The sequence below is a fragment of the Macrobrachium rosenbergii genome, chromosome 48 (genome assembly GCF_040412425.1).
Source record: "Macrobrachium rosenbergii isolate ZJJX-2024 chromosome 48, ASM4041242v1, whole genome shotgun sequence".
In the NCBI taxonomy this organism is placed as follows: domain Eukaryota; kingdom Metazoa; phylum Arthropoda; class Malacostraca; order Decapoda; family Palaemonidae; genus Macrobrachium; species Macrobrachium rosenbergii.
This window is the reverse complement of record NC_089788.1, coordinates 25,860,214-25,874,315: the sequence shown is the minus strand read 5'-3', so window position 1 is coordinate 25,874,315 and position 14,102 is coordinate 25,860,214. Positions and strand designations below refer to the sequence as shown.

The following is a 14,102-nucleotide window of genomic DNA, read 5'->3' as shown; positions in this document are numbered from 1 at the left end:
TCATTCACAGGTCATATACAGGAATTTTGATTATTAGCAGAGATAACCTCCCTCTAGGATTAGGATAGGCCTGTGAAAAATAACCTTCACCTCCAAGATTTACTTCAGGAAAAACATTGTCTTAGACACCAAGAAATATGATATGTCTTTGGTAAATTTGATCAAAGTCTTTTATTAGTGAATCCCTTGCTCGTATTTTTACTGCACTATGTATTAAGTCATGATGAAGTGTTACACGCAGTTCACCACTTTTCAACATGGATAGGGATAGAAAATTTTGGGGAGATTTCAAAGCTCCAGTCCATATTCTGACTTCCTATTTTGAACTGAATTAAGATTTTCATTATGAACTGAATGCAGATTTTCAAATGTATACCCAAGGCTGAACTGAACATCTGAGCTCCATAGTCTAGAATAGACATAACACTTGCTTTGTATAATAACAGTTCTCCAACTTGAGATAATTTTTTGTCAAGATTATGACATTTTTGTATATCTTTAGGCTGTATAGGTTTCCCAAGTTAAGTGTATGTCTAGGAGTAAGCCTAAGAATTTTGCTGTTTGACTTGTGGGTATGTGATGATCTTTAATCTTCAAGTCAATCACTTAATTTTTTTCAAATTCTATAAAACGCAACGGTTTTTTGGATAACTGGAAACTTACCGAGGCCCATGGGTCTACTTTTAACACAGTATTGTTAACGATATATTCAGTGTCTCTTTATTTGATGTGTAGCTTATGCCAAAATCATCCATGTAATTATTTATTGCCAAGGTAAAGAGTGATACTAAAAATACTTCCTTTTTGGAACTTCAATTTAAGGTAGAAAAGTCTTTTGAATGAGTATCATCAGTTTCCATCTAAACGGGGCAGTCTGTCATAAAGTTCTCAATGAAAAATGGCAAGAGTCCACTTCACAAGCATGATTCAAGGTCAACTGTGATCAAGATATTAACTAAGTGTGATCAACATTCACCAATAGGAGAACAGCTGCCTGGTGTCATCACATTATTGTGTCCTAAAAAGTATGGGTTCAGCAAACCATGAACTTTAAAGTACTAAATGCATAAGCAAGGTTTGTTTGCAATGGCAAGAAAACAAAGGGCTTGACACTTGCAATGGATTTCACAGCATACTCCTGCATGAAGTATCCCCTCCTGACTACTTGAAATTATTCTTGACATTCAAAATAAATGTGTTTATGAAGCATGAGCAGTTTTCACACTGTTCAGTGGTAGGATTTATGTGGAAAATATGAGTTCATAATCTACCTAACTGTGCCCTCTTGAACTTATAGCCACTAATATATTTGTTATTTTATTTTTGGTTAGTTCTGTCTCTGATTATTCAACAGTTTTTATTTTAGATTAATAAGGATGTAATGTACAAAAATATACAGTGGAAAATTTTTTAGCTCCTTTAGCAGTATCAGTGTATTAATTACTGTTGTGTCAGAAATGAATCAATTATTTTCTAATTAAAAACTATACTACTGTATATTTTATTGAACTGTTATATTTTACTTTATAAGCATAATTTATATACCCGTATTCTATACTAAATTAATTTATGCATTATATATAAACACTGAGGTTTAATAGTTAATAGTAATTTAGCAAAAGAACAACACCTAAGTGCATCTTCAAATATTACAGTAAACCTCACTGAATTGTATTTGTGACAGTGGCTGCCATGATAATATTTGCTCAATATATTTTTATTATACAGTTATTACAGTGAACCCCCCGTATTCGCGGGGGATGCGTCCCCCCCCCGCGAATAGGTCAAATCCGCGAATGCTTAAAACCCCTCTAAAAACACTTAGAACTGCCCATTTTGATAGCTTAAACCAAGAAAAACCCTGTAAAAATGCTTATACCTGAGTATTTTAATAGTTTTACCACAAAAAGTGCATTTATTCATGAAAATTATATGAAAATACAGTAATTAGTGAATATTTCTCAGTGAAAAATACCGCGAATGGGCGAATTTTCCGCGAATGATGGCTAGATGTGTTCCACAGAGAAACCCGTGAATGCGTAAGTCCGCGAACCATGAGAACACAAATACAGGGGGTTTACTGTATTGCCAGCAGGTAAGGAAAAGTTTTAAACAATGACCATTTAAAATAGCAAATTTTAAAAGTAATTTGTATTTTTCCTAACTACAACCCTGTAGTTCTTTACATAGGAATGAGTCCCAGAGCTGCCTGTTGTTCCGAACAGTAGCCAGGCATAAGCTCAGAACCTGGAATCTCAGGTAACTTCTTCGTCATGCAGGTGATTAGGGACCAACGTTCCTGTTACCTATCTCCAATTGTAAAGCTGGTGTTGAAAGGGTCTAGTTGTCAGCTCCAAAGAGAGGCTCACCAACATGAGCAATACCTAGGGGTGTTTCCTACCCCTCATTGGATGCATTCGACCATGAAAGCATCCCTAGAAAATTAGCTGGCACTCCCATGTACAGTTCCTGTCATCCTGTCAGTCTTATTCACCTGAAAACAAAACTTCTTGAGACCAAGTCAGGAGAGGAGGTAAGGCTGTTCTCTGAACCACCTCTACAAGGAACAAAAGAACAGTGACAACCCCAAGCAAGTTGTACCTGAAACAGCAGGAACTTGTGTGCAGCCTCCCTGAGCTTGCTAATGCAAGAATCCTTAGAAATGATTCCTGTTGCTGTCGAACCCAGGTGTTCTCTCTGGTCAAAAAGAAGGTGAAAATTCAAAGTTCAGCACCACTGAACTCTAGAAAGCAGATTGTCCCATAGCCGACATTGCAACAAGTTCCCAAGGAAAAGTCAGTCTCTGAATACATCCAGTATAACCCTCACGAAAGAGTATAACTTGACACCAACACACTCTTCATTATGCCTTGGGGAAAACCAGAGATTAAAACCATGTTGTTTCCGAGATGACTAAAATATGTATTTGAAAAATACCCGTCCTTTTAGTATTAAAACTGTGTTGTTTCTGAGGTGACTAAAATGTGTATCTGAAAAATACCCATCCTTTTAGTCCCTCAAAAGAAGACATCATTCCCCATCGACTTCTAATGGTAATCTTTAGCACCGCAAACTCCAACCAAGGGCGAAGTCCCATTGTGAGCTGCACGTAAGGCAAGGAAAACAGTCTGGAAAAAGGTAAGAGTTGATGGGGACTTAAAGGAGACAAACACTCTCTTACAAATGGCAGCCACAGGGAAAGAATGCTGCCCTTGCATTCCCCATTCCCTCCTTCCCCTTACCACTTTTTTGACAGCGGAAGATTGATTAAAGGCAAGACAAAACTCCCAACTGGAGAAGTCTGGGAAATTTCATAAGAAAAAATGAAGTTGGACCTTTGCTGTCCCAGAGAATAGAAGGCCAACTGAGCATGAAAGGTAATCATAATTTCCTACAGAACCGACAACCTGTAGGACACTGCCTGGCAGAGATGGGTGCCGTTGTCCAACTGCACCAATCTTGCCACACCAATCTCGCCACAGCCTCTACTTCATCCTGAAAGGATTACAGAAGACCCCAGAGCTGGACCAATCCTCAATGCCAACACTGACTCAGGGCCAAAATATGGCGAGATGCCACTGATTCTCATCCCCATACACTCAAAAACGGCTCACGGGTAGTTGCTTGGTGGGCTGGGTCGTTGGCAAAGAGTACCCCTAGACCAAAGAGTTTTGAATATAGCCTCCTCCTTCGGGTCACCCACTGCTTTGCCTGTGACATCAAGAGAGAGAGAAAGAGAGACTCAAATTTAATTATGGTATCAGTTTGGCACTGACCAAGGCAAACACCTTTCGATGAGTCAGGGGGACAGCTGGAAAGCCACTACACTGGATTGGTCCCAAGTGAATTGCCTGTACAGATACGGGTGAAAGTCAACAGTTCATAACATCACTTGCAAGTTATGAGCAAGGCAACTACGCCAGAACCTAAGCTCTCTCAGTGGCAGGAAAATACTGCAGAAAAAGTTCCAATGCTTCCTCAAGACCATTTGGGTCGCAATCAAGCTTGATGGCCTCTAGAAATAGCAGACTGCATCTTGGTATCTAAACCCTGGAGTACAGGCACTGACAAACCCAACAGGAGTCCTGTTGAAAACCCTCACAGGGTTGCTCTCCATTTGGGCGCATAACCCGTTTGGTTCTAAGACCAATATGAGCACATATGTCCTCATAAAAAGCTCAGAGAAAGCTTGAAAGCTTCCTATCCTCACCCTGATGCTTAACCTCCCAAGGAAAAAGGGGGAACAGTCCCTGGCACATTTGCCCCCTTTAGTAGAAGCAAGGTGAGCCAAGATGCACACAGTAGTCAAACTAAGTTGACAACAAACCCATAGTTATTGAAAGTGTGCTCACTCATGGAAACACGGGCAAGGACTATCCATGATTGTACCAAACCTTCCTAAAAGACAAACTTCTACAGAAAAGAAGGAGAGTAGGGGGGAAATCACCCCTAACTAAATCTGGATGACTGGACTGCACAGGCCCTGTCACTTTCTGGACCCCTCCAAGCCAAAGATCCTGTACTGGTAGTACAGGTACCTAGGCTGGCCTAGAGAGACTAGTTAAAAAGGCCAGACTGGCACCCCTGGGTCTCAGGGAACCCTGGATAGCAGTTATACACCTGCAAAGAGCAAGGGTAGCACCAGTGGGTCCCAGACCTGCAGTCCAAGAGCCCTGGCTGGATCAGTCAGCCTGGACAGCAGTTGCACCCGTCAATGGAGCATGGGTTGTGTCAGGGAAACCCAGACCAGTGGTATGAGAGCCTGACTGGACCAATATCCAGGGACCAGCCAGTCAGGGGATTAGCAGGCTCAGGTATCAGCCAGCCCAAGAATCGTCTCGCCTGGGTGTCAGCTGGCTGTTCCGGGGCAATAGTTGCACCCATGCGGAAAACCTTGGGTGTAACATTACCACAGCATAAGTCAATCAGTCCTATTTCTCCAAAAAGGACCAAATACTGGAAGCTTATTAAGACTTCCTACAGAAATAATCTAACATCGTAGCCCTATCTTCTTCCACTTGAAAATATCAAAAGAGAAAGATCAGATGCAATGGAGAGCTACACAAAACCCGATCTGAAGGTCAGAGCTGTCAAGTGTCCTAGCCGCAAGACTAGGTCATGCTAACCCCTCTCTAACGGCCCCGAGGAACCATAGACAGACAGGTTGAAGTGCTACCCAGTCACCATGACTGTCGACCATGGAAGAACTGGGAACACCAGCTCAGGGCTCCCTAAAAACTCAGTTAAAACCGAGAATTAGAGAACAAATCAGTAGTGCAAACAGGCTGCACAAACCTTTCCCCATGCGATCCTAAAAGAAATCGGGGAAGAGCTGAAGTGTTTCCCTATCACCCTGGTCGCCTGACCGAGGAAAGATAGGGAGAATACCCGCAGATCATCAGCAAACCTAACCTGACCCACAGGCCAGGTAACGAAAGCCAATGATCCATGCAAACAAGCCGTGCAAAAACCCAACCCGTGCCATCCCAAAGGATTGCAATGAGAAGGGTAGAAGTGATTACCTGTTTCTATGGTCATCTGACATAGAAAAGCAGGGAGAACACTCCACACTTGTTGCCACCCATAAACCACGTCTGTAGACTGGGAAAATGAGCAGCAAACGAGCCACACGAGGTATCGATGCACTACTTCTCTCAGAGAGAAAGAAAATGCGACTCGAAGCAAGCTCAAAAGCTTGCTTGAAAGCTTACAAAGATGAGATGCAGAGAACCTCTAGCCTATGGGAGTGGCACTCAGTGCCAGCCCTGCCCAGGAAATCAATCACCAAAGGAGAACGCGACTCTCCGCCCTACCCCAAAACAAAAAGGCGCAGAGAAAGATACTTAGTAAGCCTTCTAACATGGGGCAGACTCCCCCTCCCAAAACCCTAAACTCACAGCTGAGTTAGAGGGGATCAGAGGGGAGGTGAAGTTCAAAAGAAAGACATAGATGAAGATGATGAAGGAAAGAAGAACATCCCTAACTCCTTACACCACTGTTGAACTCATCTGTTTTGCAGTAGTTGAAAATCACAAAGACTAAGCCACAAAAATCAAAGGAATAAGGCTACCTACTAAGGGATTCAGAGCCGATGAAACATGGTTTTTTGGCAACACCTTTCAGCATCAGATAAAGGTGAAAGTTGGCAAGTGTATATTTTATAACCCTACCTAATTTTTGCAAGTATTATTTAATACCTACATTCAACAGTTCTGGTACTTATGAGAGTAAAAGTGTGCTTCCTATGCCAAAGCCATCAAAATCGCAGGTAAAGGTTTTGAACAACACAATAGTGACGTTACCCTATGACGTCATGAGGCTCCACCCACAGTGAGGAGAAGTTTACATATGGGGAACACTCTCTTCACTATGGCTCTGCCCATTTGCTGATGACATATTCACTAAGCTTCAGCAATATCAATGATGGCCAGCAGGATGTCATTATCCCCTTGATTGCATTACCATTCTCAATAATTTTATTATTATTACTATTACCATTATTATTTTATGGAGGTTTCATCATAACTTCCACAACAGTTGTTGGGACTAAGTTGTCAGCTTGGAATTCTTCCATTTTCTTGATATTCATATTGCTTCTACTTACGAATAATTCAATGTATGTAATTCATCCACATAATGAACCAGGCTATAGCCCATTTGTTAGATCTATATCTATTCAGGGTGGAAATACAAAAAGACAAAGCATTTTGTTTCACCTCAGGTTTCGACACTAGAGCCTTCTACTTGCAGCAAGTCAAGAGCAATCACTAGAAACAGAATTCAAATGAAAAGCAATGATACCTCATTTCCCTCAACTGTCAGAGGTTTAAAGGTCAACGCCATCGTTTTATTTCAGTTAATGTAACCCATTGGTATATTTCTTTGTTTTTTATTTACAGTAAACCCCCCGTATGCGCACGGGATGCATACCGCACCCACCCCCCCGCGAATAACAAAATCCGCGATTACTTAAAACCCCTCTAAAAACACTAGAACTGCCTATTTTGATCATTTAAACACAAGAAAACCCCTCTAAAAATGCTTATACCTGAGTACTTTAATAGTTTTATCACAAAAAGTGCATTTAGTCATGAAAATATGAAAATACAGTAATTAGTGAATATTTCTCAGTGAAAAATACCACGAATGGGCGAACTTTCTGCGAATAATGGCAGATATGTTCTACAGAGAAATCCGCGAATGTGTGAGTCCGCGAATACAGCATCCTAAACAGCGCTCATATACTCGCTGCAATGGTAGGAGCAAGGCTAAGAGAGACAAGGTCTACCCAATTGGGTGGAGTCACCTCCCACCTGGGGTAACTATATTGGCAATGAAGCATCTTGGAGGTAACTGCTCATTACGGCAATTCACCTACTGACACAATACGGAGGTAGACAAAGCTCTGCCTACATTAGGGATTTGGGGGAGGTGAGCAGACCTTATCTTTCTCTTGGCCTTGGGTAGGAGTCAAGATTTTGAGGGCAAGCCATTATTTACCTATTTAATATCAATAAAAAATATAACACGATTTATACTGATATGCATGGAAAGGGAAATATAATGAAATCAGTTTGAATGAGGAACATATTGTTATAATCATCGTGTTTTAATAAATATGTTTTAGATGTACAAATAAAACGTCTAACACTATGCATAATCTATTTACAAAATGTCTTCATCCTTACTCTCAAGGAAGAGGCTATCATCCCCATCCTCATCGTTGCTAGCGATGTCAATGATGACTGGTTCCACGCTCTCATGGATATTGGCCGACTTCCAGTACTCCTCAAAGTGAAGGGATTGTCTAACAGCTCCTGCCCATACTTCTGCGGTGGCCAAGTAACTATTACCCACTGTAGAAATAATTGCCTATTCACACTAGGGTAAATCTTGCCACAAGTCTTCTCATTTGTATACAAAGTGGCAAGCTGTAGCACAATTGCAGTCTTGCAACCAATGGGACAATTCCATATCCTGCTGGCCATTATTGAATTTGTTGAAGCCTAGACTGTGTAAGCGTTAGTGACTTACTGCCTACCTGGTGGATGGGCAGAGCCTCATGACGCCATATTACTTTTGCATCATGAATGGTTTTAGAATCCTTGTCTGTGATTTTCTCAGTTCCAGCATCGGCGACTTCATTTTACTCTATTGATATCAAAACTATCGAACTAAGCTACTAAATAATACTTGCAAAAATTAGGTAGGGTTATAAAACATACAATTGCAAACTTTCACCTTCATCCAATGCTTTGATAAAAAGGTATTGCTGAAAAACCATGTTCCATCAGCTCTGAATTCCTTAGTAGCCTACTTTCAGTGCATAGGAAGGAAGGCTGTGATAGCAGGACTACCTTAATTAAGGCAACCCTACTGACATGGAACCTCCAAGTGGGCATATCTACTGTACCTGAAAGGTAAATATTTTAGCAAGTATATCAGAGAATGACACAGCTGTTGTGCAACTACCAGACGCTGTTACGTGTCTGATGAACACAGTATTCATAGCGGCATGGAAAACAAACTTAATTCCTTGCAAGAAGGCTTATTTGACTGATGGGTTTGAAAATACAAAACATACATGGTCAACAACCAAAATATAGAGGAAAAGTACTCTAGTTTAATCAATAAAAGTTTGAACAGCAAAAGTCGGGCAGAAAGTCGTGAAAAACCTCTGGACCTGACGCCGGCCGGAAGCAAAGTGGAGTGCAGACCGACAGGTGGGTGGGTGGGGCTTCCCCCTCCCTGTCGGTAGTTGACTCTGTCAATAAGTTTGAATGGCCATTCCAGCTTGCATCCACATACAAAATTCTATGTAAAGAACAAAGGTTTGCATTTGTGTAGGAACATATACTGATTTTTACTTGCTAAATGAAGCTGAGTAAGAAGGTCTTGTCATGATTGCATATAACAGTGAAACTCAAATTATGGAACTGCTCTATTTTTAAAATGTGGCAGTTGGTGGAAAGGTGCTAGACTGGCAGCTTGAATCCAAAATGGAACTTACTGATCAAACTGCTGTGCCACCCGGTTCTCCGGATTAAAGAATGCTAGAAAATTGGACTTTTACTGTAAAATCCTGGCACGACGGACTCTTAAAAAGACCTGTATAGTAGTTAAAGAACGTAGCTACAGCATGGATGAAATGGAGAGATACCATGACTATTGGTATACATATAAAAATGTCCTTTTCATAGAGTAGACTTATTAATGATACTTAAGCCCTGTACTACTCTTTGCAGCTGAAACATGTGTAATAACAAAGAGGAGGTTGTGATGAGACAAAATTTAAGTAAATGGATCTAACCCTATATTAGGACCATTTTTCCTAAAATTGAGCAACTACCATGCCATTTCCTGTATATTTATGGTTTACAAATTTCATCCCAAAGTAATCTTTCTTCAGATCAAAACAATCTCAATACACAAAATACTCCACATTCTTACACACAATGTCATATCCCTCCCAAAATTATTAAATACTATGTCTGATCACTTAATACAGGATTCAAAAGTGGTAACAGAGGTAAACAAGAACTGTTATGTCAAACTTACGTGTCACCACATGAATGACATCTGTAACCCTCTGCTGGTATAGTCAGGCGTAACCAAGAAGGAGGTGCAACATTTGGAGTAAATGGAGGCAAATGTACCCCATCAAGTTGCCACTGGGTAAGATCAGTCCCTTCTGCAGGCAATTCATTATTTGGTGGGGGATATTCTACTACTTCTCCCTCACCTCCTCCATTAACCTGTAACATTTTGGAAATCCCAGTCAACTTCTACAAGTTATCTGAAGCAAAATTTAGAATATTTGATTACTGATACCATTTGAAGAAAAAATAAAATTAATCAAGAGACATTAATGCCATTTTATATGAAGAAAACTACTAAAAGATGAAAATATCACTGAAGCACAAACTTGCTGTCTATCCTATACATTTAGAAACCTTGTACTGTACTCAAATTTTGTACTAAATAAATATGGTCAAGTAATACTTTGAATGCATAACTTTAAAAAATACACTCACTGGCTCCTATGATATCAGTAAAAACAATTTGACAAAGCTTGTATATACAGACTCAATTATGAGTTGTTTAACACAAATCCTACCAATTTAAAAATGACTAATCCTGTAGTCCAGCAGATCTAGACAAACCACAGAAACAGAAGACCATTTCTCCATTGACCAAGCACATGTCGGGAAACTAAAGAGCCCTAAAAATAGGTCATTCCCCTGTGTCTTGCCAACAAACACAGCTAATAACAATTCTCCCACTATCCCAAACTGCACATTAATTCCCACTATCACAGACTGCATGTTAATTCACCATAACTAGTTACTTCCATGGTTCCTCATTATCCAACTTTTGCTACCTTCCTTTACCTGTTGATGATGGATTTGGTCTTAAAAAACAAACAATTGTTCACTTTTAATGTTACTTGTAATGAGGACATAACTGGCTGGTTTGCTTGAGTGTCAGTCAGAGGTGAGGTCAATGACTACAGTGGAAGTACTGCTTTCTGCTTTGAACAGGCACCTGTTCACTCATTTTTTTTTTTTTTTTTTTTAGGTAAAATGTTCCTTTGTGCTTATTTTGATTCAGGACATTAGCTGTCTAAGAACCACAGGATATCAGCCCAGACTAATTGCTTTTTTTGCGTATCCTGTATTGAGTTTGGAAGTTAAAAGATGATAATCTTTACTTTTCACAAAAGGTATTTTGTGATAGCATAAATCTATTATTTTAGTCATCATTAGGGCTCATAGGCATTGTACTAGTGCTTGCAATAAACGGCAAGAATTTTATGGTGGGCCTATTTTCTGTGCAGTGCACAGTACCGTACTGTAAAAGCAATTATGCTACTCCAAATTAACTTGTGAAGTGTGTAAAGACTGGCCGCAATTACCACTGATTTGACACCACAGTAAGAGAAGACATAAAAGATCCAAGAAAGGTAGTGAGAAGGATATGCTGCTGTTTCATAATCCTTTAAAACCCCTTCTGGTCCTAAGCTTGACAACCTGAAAAGCTATCTACATTTAGGTCCATCCAAAAACAGATAAAAGAAAGCTTACTCAAATTACTGGATAATTTGCCAGAGGATATGGATATTTTGATAAGAGAACAAGTAATTTTGCCACCCCTCAAATAGAGAACTATCTAACCAGAGGCACTGATACTATCTACTGCATCTGCAGAGGTGTATGCCCTACCTACCACAACTACCACTCTGCCACTTTGCAAAACACTAACACTGCATCAGCCATTTTGGAACTATCTGAGATAGATCAATCTTGTGACACCTCTTCAAGCTATGTCTCTTGCCCTTTAACCTTAGCTCCGGTACTGGAAGAGTATAACTTCAGCGTCACTTTTCTCATTTGACCTTATTAACAGTTCAGGTAGCTCCTTTAGTATCACTGTAATAATGCTGAAGAGTACAGAGACATTGTTGCTCAGCTTCAGGTCACTCTCACTTCCCATCATGACAATGATGGAAATACATCTGGCTGGAATAACAATCACTGCAAGAATGGTGAAGAAGCAAGGGTACTCAACATCACCAAGGCATCATGAGTAGGCTACTGATTCAAGAGCACCTAGTAGCTCAAAGTAGTTTCAGTGGCTTTTTCATAGAGCATTATTATTATTATTAAAATAGTTTTACCAGACCACTGAGCTGACTAATCAGCTCTTATAGGGTTGGCCCGAAGGATTAGGATGAAATGCCAGGTCTAGGCCATAGGCCTAGAACTGGGACCAAACAGGTCATTCACATGATGATGAATAAATGAAAATGAAGTTTAAAAGAAAAAAAAAAAAAAATGTATAACAAATATGCTGAAACGCATGTATACAATAAATACATTTGCTCGTTTCCATGCATACAAAAAAAAATTAAGGATTAAAAATAAAATAAAATTTCATAAAAATTAAAAATTAAAATTCAGAATTACAATTTTTTTTTCTTAAATGCCCTACAGGCTTCTATATTTTCATTAGATGAAGGTACAAACATAAAATTTTAGCATTATACAGAGCTAGACTATAGTCACACACATGCAACTTTTTTGCTAGCAAGTAGTGACCTCACTTTTAGCAGCCTCATGTGTGTGTGTGTGTATAAGCATTACCCCACCTCACCTTTACTAATAACCAGCTCATTCATTTCACCAACATCAGGGATGATAGGGCAACACGTCAGATTCTTGGATAAAGGAGCCCTGCGGTTCCAAGCTGAAGGACTGAGTTACCAAAGAAGTGGGTGGTGATGGGCTTGGGTGTTGATAGGTTTGGGATCTGAAGAAGCTGTTGAGGGTACTTTGACAATATGGACTATGATACTGCTTTGCAATGAGTCCCTTGATACCCCTGCATTTGTGCAGCAGTGTCCAAGGCCTTTTGGATCAATGCTGGGATTTTCCAATACCTCAATAACCTTACTGTAGGCTATGCCTGTATGCTTATATGAGGGTGCTTGTCATGGAACATGCTCATCACTGTCACTGTCATCTTTAGGTGCTTCCTTGTCACCACCAGCAACTGTAGCAGCTTTTTCATTGTCGGAGAGAAGTTGGTAGACAGGGTCGCCAGCGTCACCATCCAGCCACTCCCGTACATCATCCTCATGAACACAAGTCACCTCCACTTGTGAGTCGTCAACTTCAAAACCCTGGAAGTCCATCACGCCCTCTTCTCCATTCATCATATGGTTCCAGGCGTGGCTGAGGGCTTCTATGGTGACGTCACCCCATGCATCTGTGGAGTTGTAGATAGCAGACTTCTGTGAACTTTCGAAGCTTCTCCAGTGTCCGCTCACCCCGGTATCCAAGCCTTGCTCCTTCTTCTCGTCCTTAAATATTACCATCACCTCCTCCAGGAACTTCCTCCAATATAGCCACTTTATTGCAATAATAACACCTGGGTCCACTGGATGAATGAGTACAGTTGTATTATAAGGCAAATACATGCCCTAATATGACCTTTGTCACCAACCAACTGGGTTGTATTAGCATGCATGACGAATAACCTCACCTCCGCACAAAAATGATTATGGAACCAATCAGTTACAAGCTTGGCAGTGAACCAGGCCTTCATTAAATGATACCAAATAACTGGGAGCCTATCCATCAACTAACGCAGGAAACATGGTTACTCTGCATGTCCAACTACCACTGGGTTGCAACAATGCTGACCAGTAGCATTTGCACATAAAGAAAAAATGCACTGTTTGGAAAGCTTTCGACCAGGTAAATTCTTTTCCTTCTCATCAGCAAAGGTGTTAGTGGGTAGGGAGCAACAGAATAGACCAGTTTTATCAGCACTGTAGATTTTTCCTGAAACATTAACTTCTTTTCTTATCAGGTCTTGCAATGTCTGGCAAAATTCCTCTATTCCCTCTTCAGAAGCTTCCAAAGTTTTGCTATTACAGTAGTCTTTTTTGTTGGAGATCCCACACTGAAATTTGAATCAAAACAGCCAACCTTTGGACACCTCAAGTCCACAACCTTATGCAGGCCTTCAAACTTCATAGCTGCAGCCTTCAACTCAGCACCACGTATGCTCATGACAGCAGCCCTTTGTTGATGTAACCACACAAAGGTCAACTCCTCAGTGTCCTCATAATAGCCTTTTGCCATGATCTTGCGGGACTCCTGGCCGTCTTCTTCCTTAAGTCCATCATGTACTTCTTCAGTTTGTTCTGGGAAGTCTTGATTTCATGCAAGGTTGACTGGGCAATCCCACAGTCCTCCATGATACATGATCTAGACCAGTCTGCCCCCATTCTCTCAAAGTTTTCTAGTTTCTGTTGAAGGGTCAGCACCTTCCTCGCCCTCTTAGGACGAGATGGGGTCATACAAAAAATACACAGCACCAACACAATACCAGCAGAGCCTGCAATGTGAGCCGTGTATTTGGAGTGATATACTGGGAATGCAATCTACTCATGAACAGTTTCAAATAAGCAACTGATCATGCATAACTGTACAAAGAGGGAAAATGCTCTTCATTACCAAGTGCACTGATACTTTCTGGATGTGGCCAATTATTACAGTAAAATATGTTATGATGCATATGCCTATTAGCGACCA

The 14,102-nt window shown here is 40.5% G+C and overlaps 1 protein-coding gene across 6 annotated transcripts in view; it reads right to left on the bottom strand.

The window, feature by feature from the left end:
• LOC136831302 (uncharacterized) overlaps positions 1 to 14,102 on the bottom strand; it is a 92,646-nt gene that overhangs the window by 65,085 nt on the left and 13,459 nt on the right. For all 6 annotated transcript variants that reach the window (XM_067091441.1, XM_067091438.1, XM_067091440.1 and 3 more), the window contains one exon: positions 9,559 to 9,755. In XM_067091441.1, the coding sequence (XP_066947542.1) occupies positions 9,559 to 9,755 (197 nt within the window). The remainder of the gene's footprint in view (positions 1 to 9,558; positions 9,756 to 14,102) is intronic.